Raw genomic sequence first — 23,686 nt, 5'->3', positions numbered from 1 at the left:
CGCCGGCGCCGGGCAGCCTCCCCCGCTCCCCAGCCGAGCCGGGCGGCGAGGCAGGAGTCCCCGGGATCGCGCGACCCCCCGCCGCCCCGCGATCGCGACAACTTTGCCCCCTCCCGGCCCGCCCCTCGGGGCGCTTACCTCCCGCCAGGGCGGCAGCGGGGCTCCCCCGGAGGAGCAGGGCGACGAGCAGCGGGATCGCGCCGAGTCCCGCGGCGGGCGGCCGGGCCGCGGGCATCGTGCTGCGGGGGGCGCGGAGCGGGGCTGCGGGGCGCCGGGAAGGGCCGGCGGCGAGCGGGCAGCGGCGGCGGGCGCCGGGGAGGGGCCGCGGGCCGGGGCAGCCGCCGGAGCCCCCGGGCGGACGCGCAGCCCCGCGATGGCTCTGGCCGAGCTGCGCCGGGCGCGGGCGGCGGGCGAGTGAGGAGGAGCCGGCGAGCGAGCGAGCGAGCGCCGAGCGGCGCGGGAGGAGGGGGCTGGGGCCGCGGCCGTGCGACGGCGATGCGGGAGGGGCGCGGCAGCGAGCGAGGGCCCAGGCGCCCGGGTGGCAGCCAGCCCCGCGGCCCCGCAAAGTTTAACGCCAATTTGCCTGGGTCCTGCGCGGGCAGAGCCGCGTCCCCGGCCGGTGCCCAGGCCGCCCTGCACGGCCAGGCGAGCCCGGGGACGCCCTGACCATTTTGCAGACGGTGACGTGGAGGCCGAGCCTGAGGCTGGCCAGGGCTCTCCGAGGCGCAGCCTTCCACAGAGACCCCACTCCACTTCTCCCCGGGCCCCCTGCGCCCCCAGCCGCCCTCTCCCTTGCCAGGGTCCTGGGGTTTGGGAGTGAGGTCCCTCCCGTCAGGGGGGAAGTCAGACTCAGTGGCTCTCCAGGGACAGGGCCAGGGCCACAAAATTGGGCACCTAGTGCCCGGCGGTTCTCCACCCCTCTGCAGCCCAGCCAGTCTCTAAACCAAGGTTAGTCCCTGCCCTGATCCAGTGCCATCTCCCCTGGCCGGCTGCAGTGGGGCACTGGGGTGGGCCAGGTCCCCGAAGTCCAGCCCCTTCCCCTGCCACCCTCTTTCCCCATCTCATCTGGGGCTCCAGGGTCCCCCTCCTGGGTGCCCTTGCCGGGTTCTGATGCTCAAGCAACTTGTCTTCTCTCCACACATAGTCGGACAGGGGATAAGAAGCCACTTGGGGGGAGGTATTGGCCGAGGGCCAGTGGGGGCACACTCCAGGCACTGAGTGCCTTACACTGCAGCCTCACCACCCCAGCTGGCTTACGGGGCCTCTCGCCCCAATTGAGACGCCCTGTGCTCCCCTACCCCACCTTGCCTCACCACTACACAGGGCAGCCTGAGCAGGGGCGAGGAGCAGGTGGAGGGAAGATTGGGGGGGGGGCTGGAGCGCCCTGGGGAGAAGGGTGGGGGAGGCTGGGAGGGAGGAGGGGGGCAGGGCTCCAGCAGACCCTCCACATCCCGTGCCTCCCACTTGCTCATTCACACAAGCTCTCAGGCCACTCACCATAGGCCCAAACCTGTTCTGCCCCTAGGGGACAGAAAGTCCCCTCCCCCACCAAACCCAGTCCCTGACCGCAGGGAGTTTTCATTCCTGGAAGCAAAGCCAGTTGGGATTTACAAAGAGGGAGGTCGAGGCAGGCTGTGCAGAAGGGCTGGGATCTCCTCTGGCACAAGATGGCCCATTCCATGGCTCGTCCTTTGTCAGGCTGGTGGCTCTGGAAGGAGCGGCCTTGCCTGTCTTGTGGGCCACTATGAACTCAGGGTCTGCATCATTGTACCAGCAGGCAGTGGGCCCAGGGATACTTGTTGAGCAGGGACATAAAGAAGCCAGAAAGATGGAGGAAAAGGGAAAATGAGTGAGGAAGAGCCAGAGGGAGGCCCCTCCGCCCCAGGAGACACGGGAACCGTGCAGGACAAGGCTTCTCATCTGGATTTCATGGTGATCCTAACAGTGAGCTGTGGTCACCTCCATCTAAACATGGTACCCTGAGGAAGGGGCTCAACTCACTCGTCACTCAGGAAGTGACGGACGGGGAGGTTTAAGGCCAGATCTGACTCCCGAGCTGGGGCATCCCTCTCCCCTAACAGGCTACTTCCTGGGAACTGGGGGGCTGCCTCTGTGCTGGGACTGGGTGGCTCTTGCTGGCTCCACGACGCCTCTTTGTGACCCCTAGGCCTCCATGTCTGAGGCCCATCGTCATGTTCACTCCTTGTTAAGGACACTGAGCCTCTGGCCGGTGTCTTTATGGACAAAGTGACACCATAAACTAGTCACCCACTGACGGCATGGGCTGGGACCGACTCAGTCCCTCTGCCTGGCACCCAGACCTGGTGGTGTGAAGTTGTGACATGGAGAACGTGAGCCGAGTACCCAGGAGGAATACCAGGATGATTTTTCCTTCTGAAAGAAGAAATAGCACCACAGGACTAGAACTCTGTGGGGGACAGAGCAGCTGGTGGTGAAATCCTCCCCAGGGCAATCTTCCAACCCATTTTGCAGATGAGGAAACCGTGCTGTAGGAAGACAGAGGGCCTTGTCCACAGCGTGAGTTTGGTTCCCCTGGGTCTTGACCTGCGTCCTCTGGACTGCCACTGGCCCTGTGGCCCAGGCTCCTTCTTCAGAGAGGGTGTCCTGCTGCCCACTGCGGCCTCGGGAGAATCCCAGCTTCCCTGCAGAGCAGGTGACAGGTGGTCACGACTCTGTCCCCCTCTGGTGCTGCCACCTGACAGACCGGCTCTCCTGTGGTTAAAATTAGTCCAGCGGAGACCGAGGGTCGGCTCCAGGCCTCGCTGGTCCCTGCGGGAGGACGAGGGCAAGTACTTAGCCTCGCTGCGCCTTCTTTTCCTCTTCTGAGAAGGAGGGATAAAAATAACCCTTACCACACAGAGGGACGGACACAAGTGGGTCACACAGGCTGGGGATGAGGGATGCCCTAGCGCTTTCTGCACAGGGTTAGAGAGAACCCCTGGGGTGGGGGAACCAAAGCCTGTGGCCCAGTGTTTGTCACACAGTGGGAACGGCCACCAGCGCTACCACCCTTAGTTCAGAGACTAAGGAAATCAGCCCTTTCATTCTGAGGTATTTGGTGTTAGGAGAGATGACTAGAGACGGGCGTCTGGGGCTGATTCCTCCTCTGTGGACTTGCTGTGTGACCTTAGGTGAATCATCAGTCTCTCTGGGCCTTCATTTCCACCCCTCCCTCCACTCACCGGCTTGCCCCTGGGTCCCTCTCTCCCTGCCTTCCCACTTCCTCCCTTTCTTCCTTCCATGCATCTACTGATCTATTCATCCATCCATCTGTTTATCTATGTGTCCGTCTGTCCATCTGTCCATCCATCATCCCTCTCTTCTTCCTTCTACCCATCCACCTATCTATCCACCCACCCACCCATCCACCAGTCCATCCGTCTACCAATTTCACTGGAGCTTGTGTTGCTTGCTGAGAGGCCCCTCCATGCCAAACTCTGCCCCGGGGTCACGGGTGCAGCAGATTCCACCTCTTGCTCCCTAGGGCTGGCCGTCTAGTGAAGTCTGACCCCACAAGGACCCAGATCCCTTTTATTATTCATGTCCAATGCCAGTTAGCCCAGTGGTTAAAAGTCTGGGCTTTGAAACCCAGCAGACCTCACCTTGTATGGTTTCTCTCCTAGTCACAGCTGTGTGACCCTGAATGACTGACTTAACCTCTCTGAAACAATTCCGATGAATCGTCCTGTAGGATCAAGTGAGATAATCAGTATCAGCACTTAGGAGAATGCACACAGCATCTGGTATACCCTCCATCCATCCTTTCACCAAATGTTTCTTGAGCATCTTCCACGTACCAGGCACCAGGGACACAGGAGTGAGCCCACTGCTCCCTGGAGCTGAGCTGGGACGGGTGGGGGATGGGCAGCACCATGTTTAATGAGCAAGACCTCTAAGTTCTGTGACCAGGGAAGAACAGGGTGATCTAAGGAACCCCAGGGGACACGGGAGCCGAGGAGTGAAGGGTGGACAGAGCCAGGTGCGGGCGTGTGCCCAGGTAGAGGCCAGCAGGGAGTCTGCAGTTAGGATGGCCACGGTCCCCGGGCTCTGGAGGCCATTTCCCTGTCAACACAGATCACGACCATCCAGGGGCTGGTGGCCGTCAGACACCCTGTCCTCAGGGGCTCCTCTTTCCATCCAGCAGGTCTGCCCCGCCAGACCCAGCCAGGCAGCTCCCCGGGGAACCTGTGGCCACTGAGAAGTGGCCCGTCACCGGGTGGGGGTGGGGTGGGGGGAAATAAATGAGATACAAGAGGACACCTGGAGAGAGGGCGGGGTGGACGGGGAGGCCAAGACAGAGGCCCAGGACAGTGAAGCAGGCGGCTTGCCACCCTGGGGCTGGAGGGGCGGACGGGGAGCGCCCGCCATCTCATCGTGATCTGGTCTTTGTCACTTGCTGGTCAGCGCTGCGGGGAGCCGGGGTCTCTGGCCAGAGCTGAGAGGGGATGCTCAGCTCCCTCCGGGCACCTGGAAGGGAGCAACTGCGTCCCTGTGGGTTCCCTGGGAAATGCCCCTTCTCTCCCTACCGCCCACCCTGGCCCTTGTGCTGGTAGATTCCCTGGCGGGGTGCAGGGTGGGGGTGCCTTTGTGCTCAAACTGAAAGTCACAGAATACAAAGAGGGCCGGCCCCGCAGCTTGGAATTGCACGCCCCAGAGACAGGGGGAGGGAGAGCCACTGTGAAGTCCCTGAGGCAGGGACAAACATCCAGGGTCCAAGTTGCTGCAGTGGCAGCGGGGAGACTGTCCTGACTCAGGGTTCCATGCTTGGGGTTCAGAGGTGAGGAAAAATCAGTTAGACACCGTGTGTATTTATGTGCTCTGTTGTCATTGAAACCAGGGGCAACCTTTGTCAGGCCCTCGAGAGCTGCCCCCGGCAGCACAGATCCGGGGATCTGCAGACCTCTGTCCATCTGTGGGCTGCACCTCTGCAGGTTTGGGTCCCCCAGGTGCATCTGGGCCCTTTGAGTCCATGGAGTTCATCTGGAGTCGGACAGGCCTGGACGTGACTCGGTGCCCCTTTCTGGCTAAGTAACGTGTAATCCTCGATCTCCTTGTTTGTACAATGTGAATAACATTTGCAACTACTTCAAAGGGTTATTTTGGGGAGAAAATTAAAAAAGGAAGGTGTGTGTTCAGTGCTGACCTGAGCTCCCGGTGGGTAGTGGATAGGTGCTCAATTAACGGGAGCAATCACAATGTGTCATGTGATTGCAAGTTAAAAAAAACAGAACACACCTGCTATGAAAGCTCTTCTCTCCTAGAGTTTATTAAGTATCTTCGTGTATACCCACAGCCAGGAGAAAGCCCAGCTGGGGCTAAAGGGACCAAATAAGTTAAACTTCCAGCCCCGTCAGGGACTCAGTCAATCTAGCCCATTTTTCATGTGGCTTGCTTCCTGCGGAATTAACCGAGACAGCGCTGTTCTGTTCAATTCCAGAAACATTCTTTAGCCCCTCGCCTTTCTCTCAGACCTCGCCACTCTCTTCCGTATGGAATACCGAACAGGCCAGGCAGTGTGTGTGTGTGTGTGGGGGGTCCCTGCTAATCAACGTCCAATCCTTCTTCCCAGCTCCCCAGCCAAAGCCCAGATTCTGTGTTCAGGAGGACAGAAGAGGGAGGGCTAAGAGGACAAATGTCCGTGGACCTCCTGAGGCTCAAAGGGAGAAGCCTCAGACCAAAAAGCATGATGTCTAGGGTTTTCCATGATCCCACACCATTTTCAATCCCCACCCCAAAGGGAGCACTGCCCAGCGCCAGCAGAACAGAAACCAAGAAATTTCCCCTTAGAGATTCCGGCATGGGCTGAAGTTCAAGAGCCCAATGCACAGCGGGTAGAGGGTAAGAAGTCTAGAGCTTCCCCTGCTGACTCCTGTGTGAATTCTGTAAGCCCCCTTGCCCTCTCTGATCCTTAATTCACCATTTGAAAAAGTGGAATAATTAGAAAAAACAATCTCCTTAGTTCTGCAATTCAGTGATGGTGTCAGCTTCATGCCTAAGAGACGGGTTCTCTAGAGCAGCCCACGGGGAGTAAAAGGGAACATTTTTATGCAGCTGCTTAGAGTTCACCATTTGCGAATTCACTGAATCCTCACAAACACCTGGAGAGGTTATTATTATAATTATAACCCAAACTCCAAGCCTCGCCTTGGGTCTCTCCAGACCCGGCTTCTCTTTTTGGTTTGAATTTTCCCTGTAGCTCCCTTTATGACGCTCCAGCTGCAAATTCTCACTCGGAGACCCTCCAGGACCTCTCTTCTTGTCCTGCCTGGAAAGTGCCCCTCACCCCTGGCACATAAGCAGCCGGCCCCTTCCTAGCCCCTCTGTGGTCCGCCGGCATGCACACAGGACTCCCTCAGTTTTAAACCTTTCTTAGCACAGAAAACGATCTAAAATTGTCGCTCCTGTTTATTTGCGTGCTCGCGGTGTATTCTCTGTGTCTTCCCCGGGTTCCAAGCAGCGTGAATCCCAGGACCTTTTGCAGCCGGCTCACAGGCGGGGCTCAGTGAAGCCTCCTTCAATTCTGAGCAAATCCGTGAACCTAGGACGCACTTTGCAGGTGGAATTGGCCCCCGTCGCCCGTCAGGAAGGGCATAACCCAGGGCTCTCCAGCCCAGGGCTGCGTGACCTCGGGCGGGGGACCCTGGCCACGGGGCCAGACCTCCTGGCAGATCAGGGAACAGGGGATGGTTGCAGCAGGAGATCCTGAACCCGCGGGAGTCCCCAGCTGGGCACGTGATCCAAGTGCCAACCTCTCTGAATGCCTGGGAGCACTTCAAGTCATCTCAGGTGCCATGAAAACCCTGCTGTTCCCCAGCCCGTCACCGCCATCCCCACCTATTAAAATAACAGTATGGAAAACAAACAGCCTCCCGTACCCTTCAGCCAGCCAGCCTGCCGTTTGTTTCTCCTGCCGTTGCCATGGCGCTGATGATCTCGGGACTGCTTCGGGTTCCTGCATCCTGGAAGGGAATGGAATGAAATTACCGGGGGAAATTGTCAGACAAAGGTTTTTCCTTCCGCAGATGTCCCACACCCCTGCACTCCTTGGCGGCCACACCCTGAAGCCTTATGCATGGGATCAAGGCTGCCCCTTGACCTACAGCCTTCCATGGCTCCCCAGTACCCCTATGATGAAGGCCACAGGCCTTACCGTGGCTGTCAGCAGCGTGTTGGCTTCCTCTCCTGCCACGGGGACCTGTCCCTCCTTCTGCCCCTTCCTCTGGATATCTCAGGCTGTCGCACATCTGCTCCTGGTATGGGGGCACGGGAGCGACTCCTTTTTCCTCTCACTTCTCTGCCAGGAAAATTGCTACTTACTTTTGATAAGTGGTGGCTTAGGTGTGGCCTGGCAACCTCTTCTTCCTCACCCAATTTTTTGGAAGGCGGGGTACTGGGGACTGAACTCAGGGGCCCTCGACCACATCCCCAGCCCCCTTTGGTATTTTATTTAGAGTCAGGGTCTCACTGTGTTACTTAGGGCCTCACTTTTGCTGAGGCTGGCTTGGAACTCGCCATCCTCCTGCCTCAGCCTCCTTAGCTGCTGGGATGACAGGAGTGTGTCACCGTGCCTAGCTCACCCGTCCATCGCCTCCATTCCTCAGGACCCGAAGTGAGGCAGAACATCATGGCGAAAGCGAGGGCCAGAGGAAAGCAGCTCAGGACATGGTGGGCAGGCAACAGAGATCTGCTCACCAGGGACAAAATATGAACCCCAAGGCAATCTCCAGTGACCTCTTTCCTCCTGCCTATAGTTACTGCCCAGTTAATCCACATTAGTGGATTAATCCACCAATTAGTTTATACCTCTCATAACCCAATCATTTCATCATTCTTCCATTGCTTCCCAGAGGAGCTTTGGGGGACGTTCATACCTAAACCCTAACACCCATCTTTATTGGGGTGAGCTGCCTTTTCTCCTCACTCCCATGACTGGCCCCCTGCAACCCTGTCTCCAAACTACTTGAGGACAGGAACAGTCTTGTCCAGTGTCCAACAATGTGCCTTGTCTCTTGGCATTCATAGGGGTCGGTTCCAGGAATCCCCTTCCCTACCCAAATCCTCCTTGTTCAAGTCCCTTGCATTTGCATAGTGTTTGCATATAATTTGCATACCTCCGTATTTGCATACCTTCTCATTTGCATAGAACCTGCGCCCATCCTCCCATGTACTTCATACCCTCTCCAGATGCCTGGTAACACCTGATACAATGTAAAGGTTAATGCTGCATTATTCAGGGAATAATGACAAGGAAAAGTCTGCGTGTGTTCATTACACATGCATTTTTTTTCCCCAAATATTTACCATCTACAGTTGGTTGAATCTGGGGATGTGGAACTCACCAGTGTGAAGGCCAGCCCCAGGGACTGAGCAAACCCTTGTCAGTCCATGTTAGAGGACAATCAGCTGCTCTGAGAGGCGGCCTCAGGGGTGGGCATCCGGGTGTGTCGCGTTCTCCCGGGAGAGCTGTAGGGGCTCTCGGGAGCGCCCTGAGCAGGGCTTCCCAGGCTGGCTCTGGGAAACCCGATGCCCAAGGACACCCAAGTTTACTCAGTGGGGCGCCCTGGGAGTGGACGGCCGTCAGCCTGTTCTCCAGGGTTCAAGGTGGTTCCAAGGAGCACCCAAGGCTGACAGGCGCTGGGCTCAGGGTCCCATTCAGAGCTGCCAACACAGCTCTGGGTGACGTGAAGGGCCCATGGTCTCCAAGGACCCAGACCTGAGACTGAGCCAATGTCCCCACACCTACTCAGGGTGGAGACAGTGGGCACCAGCGTGGACGGTGACCAGTGACAAGGGGCTTTCTGTGGGTCCCACCATGGTCCTTGTGTTAACTCGGGGAGTTGGGAGGATTGAACCCGGGTAAGATCGCCCGGGCTCACAGGCGATGGCAGCAAACCCATGCCCTTGAGCACTTCTCCAAGGTGAGCGGGCTGGGGGGGGGCAGGAGGGGCTGTGGATGCTGGAAGTCCTGCGCCCTGGGAGGACACCCATCAGTCCCCTGCAGGGGGCCCGAGCGCCCTGCCCCCTCCCGCCCACCATGGCCCTCCTGCCTTCGTGGCCCGGAGTTTACCCTCTCTCCCTTCTTCCCTTCCCCTCTCCACGGTTCCCCCTGAGCCAGGGCAGTGGCAGGAACAGGCAGTTTCTGGAGCTTCCCAGGGCCCCTAACTAGAAGAACCTGGGGGTGGTCTGCTGATGTCCCCAACCCGCCCTCTGATTCGGCAACCACTGCAGGTTCCTGGCTCTGCTGGAGCCCCAGGGCTCCCCGCGGGGGCTCAGGACAGGCAGTGAGTGGGGTGCTACAGGGCTGACCTGGTTTGTGCAGGGTGGCTCCTTACTGTGACCTTACTGTCAGGTTCTGTCCCCACAACAGTCCTACAAACCGTCACCTGCAAAATGGAGTTTGGCAACAAGAACAAGAGAACCTCAGACTGTCATCCAGGGCTTCGCTCAGATCACAGCAAAGTCCTTCCTACAGATCGATTTAACGGTGCAACCCCTAGGTCTCTACACTTGCTCCTAGGGCCTGGGGTCCTCTTGCCTCTTCCAACTGGGATGAGGTGGCTGAGAGCAGGGAGGCGGGTCTCTTCTGTTAGCTGCTTTGTTGTCTCAGCACGTAGATGTGCGTTTGCCCCCTCACCGTGTTTGTTGATTGAATAAGTGAAAACACGTTTCCGTTCTCCTCTGAGGGTGCTGGCTTAGTTTACGTAGTTACATTTACTTCCTTTGTGATTATGTAACAGTGTCCACTTTCTGATCTGAAGGCAGCCCTTGCTGCTTTGCCACGGCAACTGCTTTTTAAAATGGATGTTTCTTTCTCTTCCTCCCTCCCTGCTCTTCCCAAATCTCTCCCTCTTCCTCATCTCAAGGGATACACACCATGACTCCCTTCCCCCACTTTAGGCAGAATTGTCTGTCCCTGAGCACACACCCACCAGAGGAACAGGTGATCTGGACTTGGGGGTGGCACCAGAAGATCTCAGAAATGACTCTCTCCCAAATTAACAAGAGAATCACAACTCCAGACGGAGGACACGTGGAATGGAGCCTTTGGGTCACCTCTTTAAAAAAGTCCCCTGTTCCTTCTGATGGGCAGAACCACAGCTTCTGGGACAGGAGTCCCCTGTGCCTCTCCTTTGCTAGCAAAGCAATAAACCTTCTTTTTCTTTTTCTCAAAACTGTGTCCTCGTTATTGGATCGGCATCGGGGACGAGGACGGAGCTTTCTCAGTAACAATTATGTTTATGTTAAGCATGAAATTCACCCCAAGCTTAGAACAACAAAGTCCACCGATAGGGAATGCAGCCTAGGATCGTTGCCGTGTTGCTTTTGGATACTATGCATTCCCCGTGTGGCTTGGGGCTCTCTGGGGAAGGGTGCTGAGTCCCCATATCAGGGAAAGGTGGGGGGGCTTTGTTGGGAGGATAGGAGTATCTCAGAGGCTAAAGAAGAGTTGCAAAAACGGAACAGAGACGGCACCAAAGAAGTTCTCAGGCTTGGGGAAGCAGGGAGCCTCTCCAGTCCTTTGAAGTGGCCGAGTGCAGTGTGACTCTCTGCCCATGTACCTAATTCTTGGGCAGAGGAGGAAAATCCCACCAAGCTTGCATCCAATGAGTGGTTCTCAAAGCCAGACGATGTCACTGTGCATGAACCGATCAAGGGTCCTGATGTGTTGGGCTCTCCTTGCTCCTGGATTTCAGCTCTCTGAAGCATCTGGGGTGGGGGTGCAGGACCAGCAGGTTGCATAAGAAGGCATGACCTTGTGGAATATCTTTGGGTTTAGAAATTCCAGGTCAATCTGTTCTGGAGGCAGGTCCATTGGTCTAGGAGTAGGAAATAGCCAGCAAGCCATTAGTGCATTCAGAGCAAGAGCCCAAGGCAAACAGTGGAGTTGATTGTAATGAGGACCAACTGCTGTAATCGGTATGGGTTAGGTTATGCTGCTGTAACAAAGAAAGCTTAAAACGTCAGTGTCTCAGTGAAGTGGTGGTTTATTTTCCACTCACAAAAGTCCTCCAGGGTTTCAGCTGCTCTCCAGGATAGCTGTCTTCCTGCAGGGACTTGATGACCAAGGTTACTTAAGTCTGTAGTTTTGTTATTTCTATGTGTGGCTTCTTGGCCACTGTTCTTTCCCTTCCAAATGGAAGTGCTATATTTCTGCCCAGTCCCTTGGCCAGCCTTCCCCACGTGGCCTCATGCCGAGCAGAAAGGAGGTTGGGAAATGCATGAGTCCAGGTGGGACATTGGAGGGACTCTGTCTTCCACACGTTCAGTGACGGATGCGCTTCCCAGCCGTCAGGGCCAGGCCCGTGGTAGGTGGACCTTGAAGGAGGTCATGCTGACGAACCAGCAGCTGATGAGGGGAAGCTGCCGATTACGAATCTGGAGACATTTTATTGGGTCTCTGCACTGGCCTGGGCTATCCCAGCACCATTGGAGAAAAGGAGTTGGCACCGGCTAAATGATGAGCTCCCTGCCCGGCACCCTCCGCACCCCGCATTACGTCCCCAGCACCCTGTTGAGAGTTGTGTGCATTTTACAAATGAGGAAACAGCCCTGGAGGAATATGATTTCTCTGAGGGTGTGCAGATTAGGAGAGGCACAGCTGGAGGCTCCCAAATCCAGAGCCCTGGCGTCTCTGCTGCACCATGGAGCCCACAGAGCCGAGGCAGGCGTTGCAAGAGTCTCTTCTACTGAGTGAAAACCATAACCTTGACGTTGTGATGGTGGTGATGGGAGGAAGAGAACAGCCACTCCTACGACCACTTAGGCGGTAACTGGAGGCATCTGCTACAGGTCAGGCATTCCTGATCCAAAAATCCCAAATCCAAAATGCTGCAACATCTAAACCTTTTTGAACACTGATGTGAGGGCACAAGTGGAAGTCCTGCACCTGACCTCATGCGACAGGTCACAGTCACAACGCAGGTGCCCCGGCAGTATGGTAGAAAGTCACCTTCAGGGTACGTGCCTAAGGTGATCCTGAAACAAACTTGAATTTCATGTTTAGTGTGTGCAAATATTCCAAAGTACAAAAAAAAATCTGAGCAGGGCTTGGTGGCACACGCCTGTCATCCCAGCAGCTCCGGAGGCTGAGGCAGGAGGATCGTGAGTTCAAGGCCAGCCTCCGCTACTTAGCTAGGCCCTGAGCAACTTAGTGAGGCTCTCTTTCCAAATAGAATACAAAATAGGGCTGAGGATGTGGCTCAGTGGTTAAGCACCCTGGGTTCACTCCCTGGTACCCCCCTCCCCCAACAAAAAAACATCTGTCATCTGGGCTACTCCTGGTCCCACGCGTTTTGGATCAGGGATCTCAACCCATAGTACCTGCTGCTAAATCTGAAATCTCGCTCATCCTTCCAGTGGCCCTACGAGATGGGTTCTACGACACCCCCACTTCACAGATGGGGAAACTGAGGCTCAGGCAGGAACAATAAAACTCTCAAGATCACACGGCTAGGAAATACCAGAGTGGAGACAGGAACCCGAGGTGGCTTGATTTCCACCACTCCGTGAGAGTGGGCTCCTCGGATTATTTTGTCTGCACGCCTCTGAGGCACCAGGTCGGATGAGATGTTTCTCTTTGAACCAGCCCCTTGCTTGGGCATTCCTTAGATGTCTTCATGCCTTGCTCTTCTTTCACAACAGTTCCTGAAAAGGAACCAGAACGGCGCGGCTGGCCCCTTCGAGGATCCAGAAACAGCACCCTGGTTAGGTCGCTCCTGAAAACCCACATCACCACCTCTCGTCCTGAACAAAAGACAGATGCTAATGAGAGTCTCCCAGAGCGTTACAGGCTCAGTTTTAATTAGACCAGATCTATCTGAATTTACCGTAGCCCTCTGATTAACGGGGGAAGAAAATCAATAAGCATACCGAAAAATTTGGATGTGTTATACAGCTAATTCCAATTTTATGTTATAATCATGTTTTAATGTGGGTCCTAATTACCATAATTAAGCTGCCTGTGACAGCGCTGGCTGGGACAGAAGCTGTTACTATTCTAAGATGACTTGTCGGAGGCTTTTCCCAGATTTTGGGTGCATTTGCCATTTGGCTGGTTTGGGGTGTCGTGGGGGTGGGAACAGCATGTGCGTGGGTGAAGGTTCCTGGAACTCTGGCTCTTCCCAAGAAAGCCCTGGATCTGAGGCTAAAGCTAGACCAGCAGCCATGCCTGTGTCATTTGCTTGAGGTTTCATCAAATATTTATTGAGTACTTACTATGTGCCAGGCTCTGCGATGAGCATGGGGAATGTAAATGAGAGTTTTGGTTCCACTGGGAGGAGTCAGCCATGGAGCCCAGCTAATTGCATCAGTGGGAGGAGTCAGCCATTGAACAGCTACTTGCATAAGTGGGAGGAGCCAGGTGCTAGGAGAAGCATCAGAGTTACATCCCCTGGAAGGATGGGGAAATCAGGAGAGGCTTCCTCGGGAAAGCAAATTCTCAGCTGAGATGTTGCACAGGGGAACGTGAGATCATTCTCGGCCAGAGAAACAGCCTTTGACAAAAAGCCAAAGAGAGGCCGGTGTGGAGTTAGAAGAAAGGGACTCAGTGGTACAGAAGGACCTGGGGCCTGACCAGGGACCTGGTCATGGGGGGGCGGTCGTTCTTATGGGGCCACTTACACATGCTCCACGCCTGGCCACTTCAGGCTTCAAGACTGAGACAAAGAAAGGACAGGTTTTCAAGAACAAGACATCTGTGGCCATCGGGGACTCTGCCCGTTGGGGAACTCTGAGGGACAGTGTCATCGCTGGCTTCAGACTTCTCCTCCAGGTTCAATGGCCCTTGGTTGCAGACGGCTGGCGGTCAGCGGTTCATTTCCTGGGACTTCTGGCTGGTCCTTGAAGGCAGTAGAGGAAGGTTTTGGGCAAAGAAAGACAGATGCTAACAGCTGGGGCCTGGGAAAATAAAGACGGAAGGGAGGGACCTGGGACATGGGGGGAGGGTAGGTGTCACTCAGTGCACCCTTAGAGAAACCTTTAAAATACCTACTATGCACCAGGTCTGGGGATTTTGTTTAGTGACATGCGAGTCACCGGCCCCAGTATTAATTGGCCCCTGCTGACCTTGCACTTACGATCCTGCCCGCACCCGGGCACCGCTCACCCGGCGCTGGGCTCACTCCGTATTCTGGCCTCCTTCACCCGTGTGCGCTGGCTTCTGGTGAATGGCGGACACTTTGGATTTCTGCCTTAATCTCAGGCTTTAGGAAGCAAAGCCAGGTCCCCAGAGGGACTGCGGGAGGAGCAGCAGCCCACCTTCTGCCGATCGGAGGCCTGGCCAGGCTGGCCGGCTGCCTGGTGTCTGCGCTGTCACGGGGCAGCCCGCCCTGGCTGCCCTGGCTTCTGTCCGTGCCTGGTGGGAGGCCGTGTGGCAGTGGGGCGGTAGCCAGGGGTCAGTAGAGGCTCCCCGTCGCCTCGAGAGCTGCTGGCAGATGCCCAGCAGGAGCAGGTGGCTCGCCCGCCATCTCCTTTCTCCTGCGCCAGCAGGAGCCGGGGGTCCACCTTGCCGGACGCTTGAGCACTCATCTGGGACTCTCCACCTTTCTGCGCCCATGGAAGCACCTGAGATCGGGTGGGTCTGGGGCAAGTGTCTAGGTGACGGCAGAGCAGAGGGTCCCCAGGGAACACCGAGTGCCACCCTGCCCTAGCACAGCAGCAGCTGTCATGGAACCTGAGGCCCGAGGGTGCAGACAGCGGTGGGACCAGGATCCCAGTCCTCCGCGCCACAGCTAGGGTGCCCTCCCCTGGAAGGGAGGGGCGCGCAGCGTTTTCAGGCCCTGGGCGCGCACCGTGATTGACAGGGGCTAAGGGGCTGACGAACTCAGCAGGCCCAGGCCCCGACACCTGCAGGTGAGGCCAAGGGAGTCAAGAGGGGCGTCGTTCACCAGACCATCTCCTCCACGGGGGAAAGAGCGCACGGAGCCCCACGCAGGGTGCTGGCTGGGCACCTCCTGCTCAGCTTTCCTTATTCATTTAGATGTTAGGGAAAAAAAAATATTTCAGAGTGCTTGTAAAACCCACAGGGTGAGATAAACTGAAAATACATCAAGTCCTCCAACTGTAATGTGGATATATATTTGCATAGGATGGCGTGGAGCATGGATACAGGTAATGGCCCACCTGTGCACGTGAAATGGTCACCTGGCCGGAAAAGCAGGAAAAGGCATGGAAAAAAAGAAGAATCTGGATGACGTAATACATTTGAACTTCTGCACTTCCACTACTACAGAGACACAAAGACTTAAAAGCAGCAGCTCTGCAAGTCCTAGAAAGAACAAAATGGGAAGGAAAAATAATTTCCAGGTAATGAGGTGCTCATGCAAAAACCCTCCCCCACACACATAAAAAATTAAGGAGGGGGCATAAGAATGGAATCGCAGGAGAGAGTGGGAAAAGGGAATTCATGTTCGGATCTGAATGTCAATGGCCTGATCCTGAATCTTCTTGGGGATTAGAACTGTCCAGAGTTCCCCATGGTGCAGATTCTCAGGCCATCCTCAAAGATGCCTGGAATGGGCTCCTCAGCCCTGATGCTCCTGGTGATGGGAACATGGTGTGGTCATAGACAGCGATGTGGCCCACACCTGCAATGCCAGTGAGAATCTATTTCTTTGAACAAGACCATGTAAATGCCATCTCCTCTGAAACTATCCTCATCACACCACGGGACAAGGTGCTCCTACCTTTAGACCCTTTCCTGAAACTAGGTCCATATGCCATGAATAGCGAATATTTATTGACCACTAATGCTCTCAGCAGCTCTGGGGAATAGTCCTCTGGCTGCTCCCATTTTGCAAATGAGAAACCTGAGGTACAGAGAGGTTCGGCAATTTGCTCAAGATCACACAACTCGGAAGTGTTAGCGGTAGGTTTTGAACACACACTATCTCATATACCACCATTTCCCAGAACAGTTATAAGGGGAAGATAGCATCATGACTCAGAGGCCTGAAATGAGGGGGGAAAGAACATATCAAGAAAAGCTAGGGTAGAACCAAGCCAAGCCCAATGACCATGTTTCCTAAGCCAAAGTTCTTGTGTGTGGCTAGACAAAGAGGGCACCCTTTCCACCTTTGCAAATGTATGCAGATATATAAACCTGCACCAAGCTTTCTTCTATTCTTAACAGGATGTGTTCCTTAAAGCTACATAACTACGACGGGCATTTGGGTTGGTTCTGCTTTTTGGCCACCACACATAAAGCTGCTACCAAGATTCCTATCCAAGTCTTTCCGAGGACGTATATTTCAATTTCTCTTAGGTAAGTACCTAAGGGTGTGGCAGCTAGATCATAGATAGTAGTGAATATTTAACTCTTGGAGGACTGCTAAATGGTTTGCAAAAGGAGTTGCCTCATTTACAAGTCCTCTGGTGCCATGTGAGATGCAGTCACTCAATGTCCTTGCTATACTTTGTATGGCCAGGTTTCCTAGTTTAAATTTTATGAGTGTACTTGTGGTGGAATCTCATGGAGGCTTCAGTTTTCCTTTCCTTAAAGAATGATAACATTGGCATCTTTCACATGGTTATTTACCATCTGTATATCTTTTTTAGTGCAGTATAAGCTTATGTGTTTATCTCATTTGTGTGTGTGTGTATTTTTTAAAACTATTGAGTTGTAAGAACTCTTTATATATTATAGTTCCAAAAGCTCTGCTGGATATGTGTCCTAAAGATATTTTCTCCCAGTTTGTGATTTGTCCATTTTCATAAGTGCATTTTAAAGAGCACAATATTTAAATTTTGATTTTGTCCAACTAATGAATGTTTTCTTTTATAGTTTATATTTGTTTCATGTTTAAAAAAAAACCTCAGCCAAATCTGAGAATACAAGTTTCTCTCTTCCTCCTCCTCCTCCTCCTCCTTCCCACCCCCTCCTCCTTCTCCTCCTCTTCTTCTCTCTTTCTTGCATGTGACTATCCAATTGATTCAGGACAATTTAATGAAAAGATTGTCCCTTCTCCATCGAATTTCCTTGGCACTTTTGTGGAAAATCCGTCAGCCACCGATGCGTGGCCTACTGTGGACTCTCTTGTGTTCTGTTGATCTAGAGGTCTGTCTAGATCTGATCTACAGGTCCAGTTCTCACGGACACTGTCTTGATTACTGTAGCTCTGTGACACATCTTAAAGTCAAACCCTATCAGACTGTTCATTTTGTTCTTTTTCAAAATTAATTCTGCCTTTCTGGATTCTTTGTCTTTCCATATACATTATATAAGCTCCTTGTACATTTACACACACACACACACACACACACACACACACACACACACACACAGACCTGCTGAGGTTTTGATGGTGATTGCATTGGGTCTGTGGATCAATGCTTGGGGTCACTGGCAACTTGACAATGTTAAGTGTTCTGACCCCAAAACACAGAAGCTCTCTTCATTTATTTATGCCTGCTTTAATTTCTCTCCAGCACTATCTCCTGGTTTTCAGAATTTAGGTCTCGACTGTCTGTCAAGCTCATCATTAAGGATTTCATAGCTTTTAGAGTTGAGTTCAGTTTCCCAAAGTTTAGTCCTAGTTTATAGAAGTAGAATTAATTCCTTTCTTTTGAGCATTGATGTTGCTAAACTCATTTTTTTGCTCTGACGGCCTTCTTGGTAGATTCCTTGGAAATTTCTACAGAGATTATAATGCCTTCTGCAGAGAATGCTAGTCTTACTTTTTTTTTTTTTTTTTGGTACTGGGGATGGAACTCAGGGGCCTCAACCACTGAGCCCCATCCCCAGCCCTATTCTGTGTTTTATTTAGAGACAGGGCCTCACAGAGTTGCTTAGGGCCTCGCTGTGGCTGAGGCTGGCTTTGAACTCTCGATCCTCCTGCCTCAGCCTCCGGAGCCGCTGTGATGACAGGTGTGCGCACTGTGCCCGGCTGCCATCTGCTCTTAATGAAGCTTCCTCACTATGGTGTGCCCCTCACCCCCCACATCCCTAGGGATTCTTCTTTCCTTTGAAAACCTACTTTGTTAGGACACCACAGGGGTGAAATCACAGAAGGGGTTCCGATCGGCCAGGACCTAGGTGCCTTGTGAGTGATGAAGATGGTGGTGACGGTAAAGAAGGGAACACTGGACGCTGTGCCTGTTGGCTGCCTCCCAGGGACCTGTGACCTCCGTCAGCCTGGTGTGTAGAGAAGTGCGTTCTCTGTCTGTCGCGGTCTGTGTCCATTCTCCTGGGCCTTGTGGTTCATGCCATCTCCTGACTTTCAGAGAGGGGGGGTCTCTTTGCCTTCCTGCTCTGACACTTGACATTTTTAGTGACATCCATGCCCGTTGATGCCACTTGGTACCCCACCAGCTGCGTACGAAGGCTGCACTTGTTTACCTACTCGTCAGCACTTGCCATGGTCTCTGTGACCTACTAAAAAAAAAATGAGAGAGACATTTCTCAGGACGATCTGAGACCCCAGGTGAAAGGCAGCAGAAACTGGATTCACATCCACGTGGGCCTGGCGTGCCGACACGGGCTTGCTGTGGCTGGTGCCCTTTCCCAGGGGGAAGTGCAGCCTGGTCTCCGTCTCTGGGTGCCACCCAGACATGCACCCATCTCAGAAACCCTATGCTCCCTGTCCCCGTCCTTCTAGAGGGGGGCGGAGCCCGTAGATTTCTGCCTAAACTTAACTGAGAGACCCCCCACCCAGGGCCTGCTGCTTCCAGAGCAGAAGGAAGCCCCTGCCCACCCCGTCGGCCTGAGTCCCGCCAGCTTCCTCCTAGATTAGTATTCAGACCGGGCTCCACCCTGCATCCCCTATAAATTGCAAGAAGGCTTGCGGGAGTCAGTTCCTGCATTATTGTTATAAGAAATCCTTTTTCAGGTTTGCTGAATGTGAGCTGTTACCTGGGGAAGGAAAAAATACATGTATGTATCCAGATATTTACCCAGAGCTGTTTATCAGCGGCCACTTTCCCCAAACACACTATTTTGGAGGCGGCTCTGACACCCCCAGCCCTGCACACACACACACACACACACAGACACACACAGACACACACAGACACACACACACACACACACACACACACACACACACACACACACCCTGCAGAACCCCGCGGGGGCGGGGCAGCTGAGCCCTCAGGATGCGGGACAGGAATCCTGCGCTGGCCCTGGCTAGGTCTCTGCTGGTCTTTGGGGAAATGAGACGAATAAATGTTGAGAGAGCACTCGGGAAGCCACGTTTATTTAATTTAAAGGGCTCCCTGCATCCTGGCGCTCTATTCTCTCCGCTGCCTTTTAGGGCTTGAAGCGTCTTTTCTTTATGAAATGGCAGTGGTGAGAGATGGTCGTCATTTTTATAAAATGTCTTATTTGGCACAATATAAAATGGGATAGGCTGCCTCTGTCTTTCTCTGTAGATCATTTAATTTTGTTTGTTTTTTTCAACTGACAAGTGATGTTCAAATACCTGGGAACCACCGTCTGCTATCTTGTTGCAACCTGGTCTTGGATTGTAACAATACAGACAGGAGCGGACTCCAAGGTCACCATGGCTCCAAACTCTGGGCGCTCTGTGCTCATGGATCCATTTGTTCTTTGGAACACCTTGCTGAGGTGGCCCAGGACGGTCCCCACTTTGCACAGTGGGTCTTGGGAGCCAGAGGGAGCTCACCGGCCACTGGCAGCTGGGCTGGATCTTGGGGTGAGAGAGGAGCAGGAGTTACGCCATGTTGGTTACTGTATGGAGCATCTGAGTCTCTCATCAGTAAAATAGGATTAGAACCACTTAGGGTTATGGAGGAGAAATTAAAGTGCAAGGGTTCAATAGGTTGCTCAGCTTATGGTGCGAGCCCAATTAGTGGAAGTGTTTCCTCTGACCCTCCCTCTCCTCTTCCTCCTCCTCCTCCTTTTTTTTCCTTTTTCATCTCTGGGTACACCCTCCTGGTGTGTATAGAAGGCAGGGTAGCTGCTCACAGATTTCTCCAGTGGAAAATGCCGAGCTGGTGGCGGGGGCACCTGGCTTAAAGAGCTCAGGGCTCTTTAAGCTGAATTCAGGTTCAACCAAGGGGGGCAAAGAATCCCAACTCTGGTCCCGTTCGGACCATTCCCTAGCGGGTAGCTGTCCAGAAAAGAACGAGGAGGCTCCATGGTCTATTGGTGATGTCTGTCACCAAGGGGCAGCACCTAAGAGCTGTGTGTTCACAAATGCCAAACCAGAGTGTCTCTAAAATCTCCAAAAAGAACCCCAACCCTAGCTCAAAGAGGGGGTTGCTTCCACTGGAGCATGAGAGGGCAGCTTGGGTCATGAGATCAAAGATGGGCGCCCTGAACTCTGCTTGCTCTCGTGTCTGCTCTGCGACATCTGCAACTGGAGAAGGATCCGGAACTTCTCAAGCAGCTCCACTGACCCTCAGCTTCAGCCACAGCTCACCCCCAGGTCACCACGGGGCCCGGACTTCCGCACACTTTATGATGAATTCACTTCAGCTCTGAGCCTGCTGCAACGCGGGAGACAGGATCTCCTGGTCCTCCGTCGCGGGCGCCTCTAGCACGGAACATGGCTGTGTGGTGCAGGACGGCGGTCACCTGGCCATTGCAAGATTCTCCTTCCTTGTCCTCCCTCCCTCCCTACCTCCTTGGTGACATCTGAATTCAGTGAAGGCTCCTGTCCTTGAAGGCTCTGCCAGCTTAGGAGATGTCCCTCCCCTTGCTGATGGCTGAAGCCCGTTGACATTGCAGTGTCTGGCCGGGTGGCCATCATCCCTGTTCCTACTAGAAGCCACAGAAGGAAGCGGCTTTGGGGTGCCCTGGGGAACTCTGAGCAGCTTCCTTAGGTCTGCTCAGCTCCTTCCGCCACAGGATGGCCTCAGCCCGGGAGCCACGCGGGGGTCTGCACCTGGGGTCTGGCTGCACCTCAGCTCTGGGCTCCCACGGCCCCTCCTCCCTTCTGCATGAATGGCCGGGCCCTGGAGCCCTTCCAGGGGACCCCTGCAGATTCTGTTCAGTCAACTAACAGAAAAATAGATTGTGCCTGAAGACTTTCTTCTATGCGCTGGTCTGTTTGAACCAGCTCTGGCTTTAGGGAATAAAGGTTTTTTTTTTTTTTTTTCCCGCCTGCTCAAACATTTGACATTTTCTGTTGAAATCCATGGCTTTCAATACCATGGTTTCTGTCACAGATACACAAAAGCCTACTGAAGAATTCCAAGCCAATACTTTGATTTCTTTTATTTTATTTTTGGTACTGGGAGCTGAGCCCAGGGGTGCTCAACCACTGAGCCAGTCCTGGCCATTTGGATATTTTATTTATAAGAGACAGGATCTCACTGAGTGGCTCAGAACCTCACTAAGTTGCTGAGGCTGGCTTTGAACTCAGGATCCTCCTGCCTCGGCCTCCAGAGCCTCTGGGAGGACAGGTGGGTGCCATACCATCACTGGCAGTACTTGGATTCTCCTCCTCCTCCTCCTCCTCCTCCTCCTCCTCCTCCTCCTCCTCCTCCTCCTCCTCCTCCTCCTCCTCCTTTTCTTAACTTCCCTGCCCTGGGGGTGATCTCATGCCGTCCCTCCCTGATGTTAACAGGGTGGGCAGAGGAGGGGAGCCGCAGTGTATCCTGCCACACACAAGTCCGAATTATTCCAGATACAGGATCCTGGAAGCACCAGGCGCTGCGGCTTGGCTGACTGGTCTCCGGGGTGCTGTTCTGTCCGTGGCTCTGGTCCACGGGCAGGGCGCCTTGCTGTCAACCGGCCCTCGGGGTGCGCCCCCGACCTGCTCTGGCTTTCCTGCCAGCGTTTCACTCGGCCTTGACCCATCTCTTGACCCACAGCACTTCTTCCCTTCTTTCAGTGGGCATTTTAAAGAACCAGTGCATTCGTGGTTTTAATGGACACAGTGACTGCACGTATTTATCGGGCCCAGCACATTTTGGTGCGTGTGTGCAGGGTCGCCACCCGGCCAGGTCGGGAGCCATCCTCACCTCCAGCCGGCAGCGCGATTCCGTGCTGGGGACACTCAACACTCCCCTCTGCAGCTCTGTTCAGTTAGCTGTCCAGCCCCGGTGCCCGACTGTGCCAAAGGGCACGAGAAGGTGTTCCTTCCGCCCACGTGGTTCCGCCCGGGAACCACGCCCTGGGATCCCTCCTGCTCCTTCCCGGGCCCCTCCTCCACGCTCTCCCTGGGGCTGGGAACCACCTGCTGATTTCTGTTGCTACGACGACGTTCACACCCGAGCTCCACATAGAGGTAAGAACTCAGGGCCCGGTCTTTCTGTGTCTGACTTATTTGACGTAATGCCATCCACCGTTATGTCTTTTCTCTTCCACTTTTTTTCTTATTAATTGGTGCCACATAGTTGCACATATGGTCGGGATTTGTTGGTATATTCGTAGGTGCACACAATGTAACAATATGGTTCGGCCAATGTCACTCCCTAGCACGTCTCCCTCCTTCCCTGCCCCCCACACCTTGGTCCCTTTTCTCTGCGGATCTCTGATTTTGTTTCTTAAATAGTAGACCCATCCCCTCCGTCCTTCTCCCTTTTCCTCTCTAGCTTCTGCATATGAGAGGGCACACACGACTCATAACCATCAGGGTTTGACTTATTTCATTTAACATGATGGTCTCTAGTTCCATTCATTTTCCTGGAAATGTCATAATTTCATTCTTCTTTATGGTTGAGTAATACTCCGCTGTGTATGGACACCACGGCTTCATCCGTTCATGGACACCTGGGCTGATTCCAGAGTTTGGCTGCTGTGAACTGTGCTGCTATAAACACGGGGGGATGCGTGGTCAATTCTTAGATCTGTGTTGAGTTTGGAATCCAGCAACGAACAGACCACAGACAGCCTATGTCCTTGTGGAACTTACATATAAATACATAGCAGCCGGGAGCAGGGACACATGCCTGTCATCCAGCGGCTCGGGACGCTAAGGCAGAAGGATCTCAAAGCCAGCCTCAGAAACCTAATGCGCTCTAAGCAAGTTAGTGAGACTCTGCCTCAAAATAAAACATAAAAAGGGCTGGGGGTGTGTTGAGTGCCTCTGGGCTGAATCCCCAGTACCAAAAAAAAAGTACATAGCACACACTGACACACTCACTGTCACTCTCACACATGCTCTCTCCTGCCCTCTCACCTGTGTCTGCACTGGCGTGTGCTAGCACACTACTGAATATACGTGGGAACACGTGTGCTAATGTCAGTGTGAGGCTGTGAGTGTGTGTGAGTGTGACGTGGGTGGCCGACGCAGGAAGCTCTTGCAGATTCACCGGGGTCCCTCAGTTCCTCCCCGGGGCCTGCCAAAGAATCCACGCTCAGTAAATGCAGGCCACAGACTTAAAAGTCTTAATCTCTTAACCGCAGCAGGTGGCATCCGTGTGAGTGTGCGTCCGGGACAGTGCGTGTTTGTGAGTCTGGGAGAGAATGTGTGTGAGTTTTGTGGGACCCCCCCAGGGACCAGATGACTGTGTGCGTGAATGAGCATGCGCACAACAGCATGGGGCGGGGCCTGGGACTTCCTCCACCTTCAGGGATGGGTGGATCCAGCCCTCCCTGCTCCTTAGGAGGGCGGGGCTGGGGCTGGGGTGGGGTGGGGCCGTCTCCACACCCCAGCTTCCCGCCTTGCCTGGCCTCGGGGCTGCTCTTCGTGGGCTCCAACCTCAGCAAGAAGCCCCTGATGCTGAGAGCAAGGCTCCAGCCCCCCGTCCTGCGTTCTCT

At 54.2% G+C, this 23,686-nt stretch overlaps 1 protein-coding gene across 6 annotated transcripts in view; it reads right to left on the bottom strand.

Moving 5' to 3' along the window:
- The window catches only part of Sez6l (seizure related 6 homolog like), a 161,968-nt gene extending 161,401 nt beyond the window's left edge, over window positions 1-567 (bottom strand). For 5 of the 6 annotated variants that reach the window (XM_078039637.1, XM_078039638.1, XM_078039639.1 and 2 more), the window contains exon 1: window positions 139-295. In XM_078039637.1, coding sequence (XP_077895763.1) covers window positions 139-235 — 97 coding nt within the window. In that variant the 5' untranslated portion in view covers window positions 236-295. Of the gene's footprint in view, window positions 1-138 lie in introns of all 6 variants that reach the window. The other variant, XM_078039643.1, reaches the window with a different exon arrangement.
- Window positions 568-23,686: the final 23,119 nt, after the last annotated feature.

The sequence above is a fragment of the Ictidomys tridecemlineatus genome, chromosome 2, assembly GCF_052094955.1.
Source record: "Ictidomys tridecemlineatus isolate mIctTri1 chromosome 2, mIctTri1.hap1, whole genome shotgun sequence".
Lineage (NCBI taxonomy): Eukaryota > Metazoa > Chordata > Mammalia > Rodentia > Sciuridae > Ictidomys > Ictidomys tridecemlineatus.
This window is presented reverse-complemented; position numbering and strand designations above follow the sequence as displayed.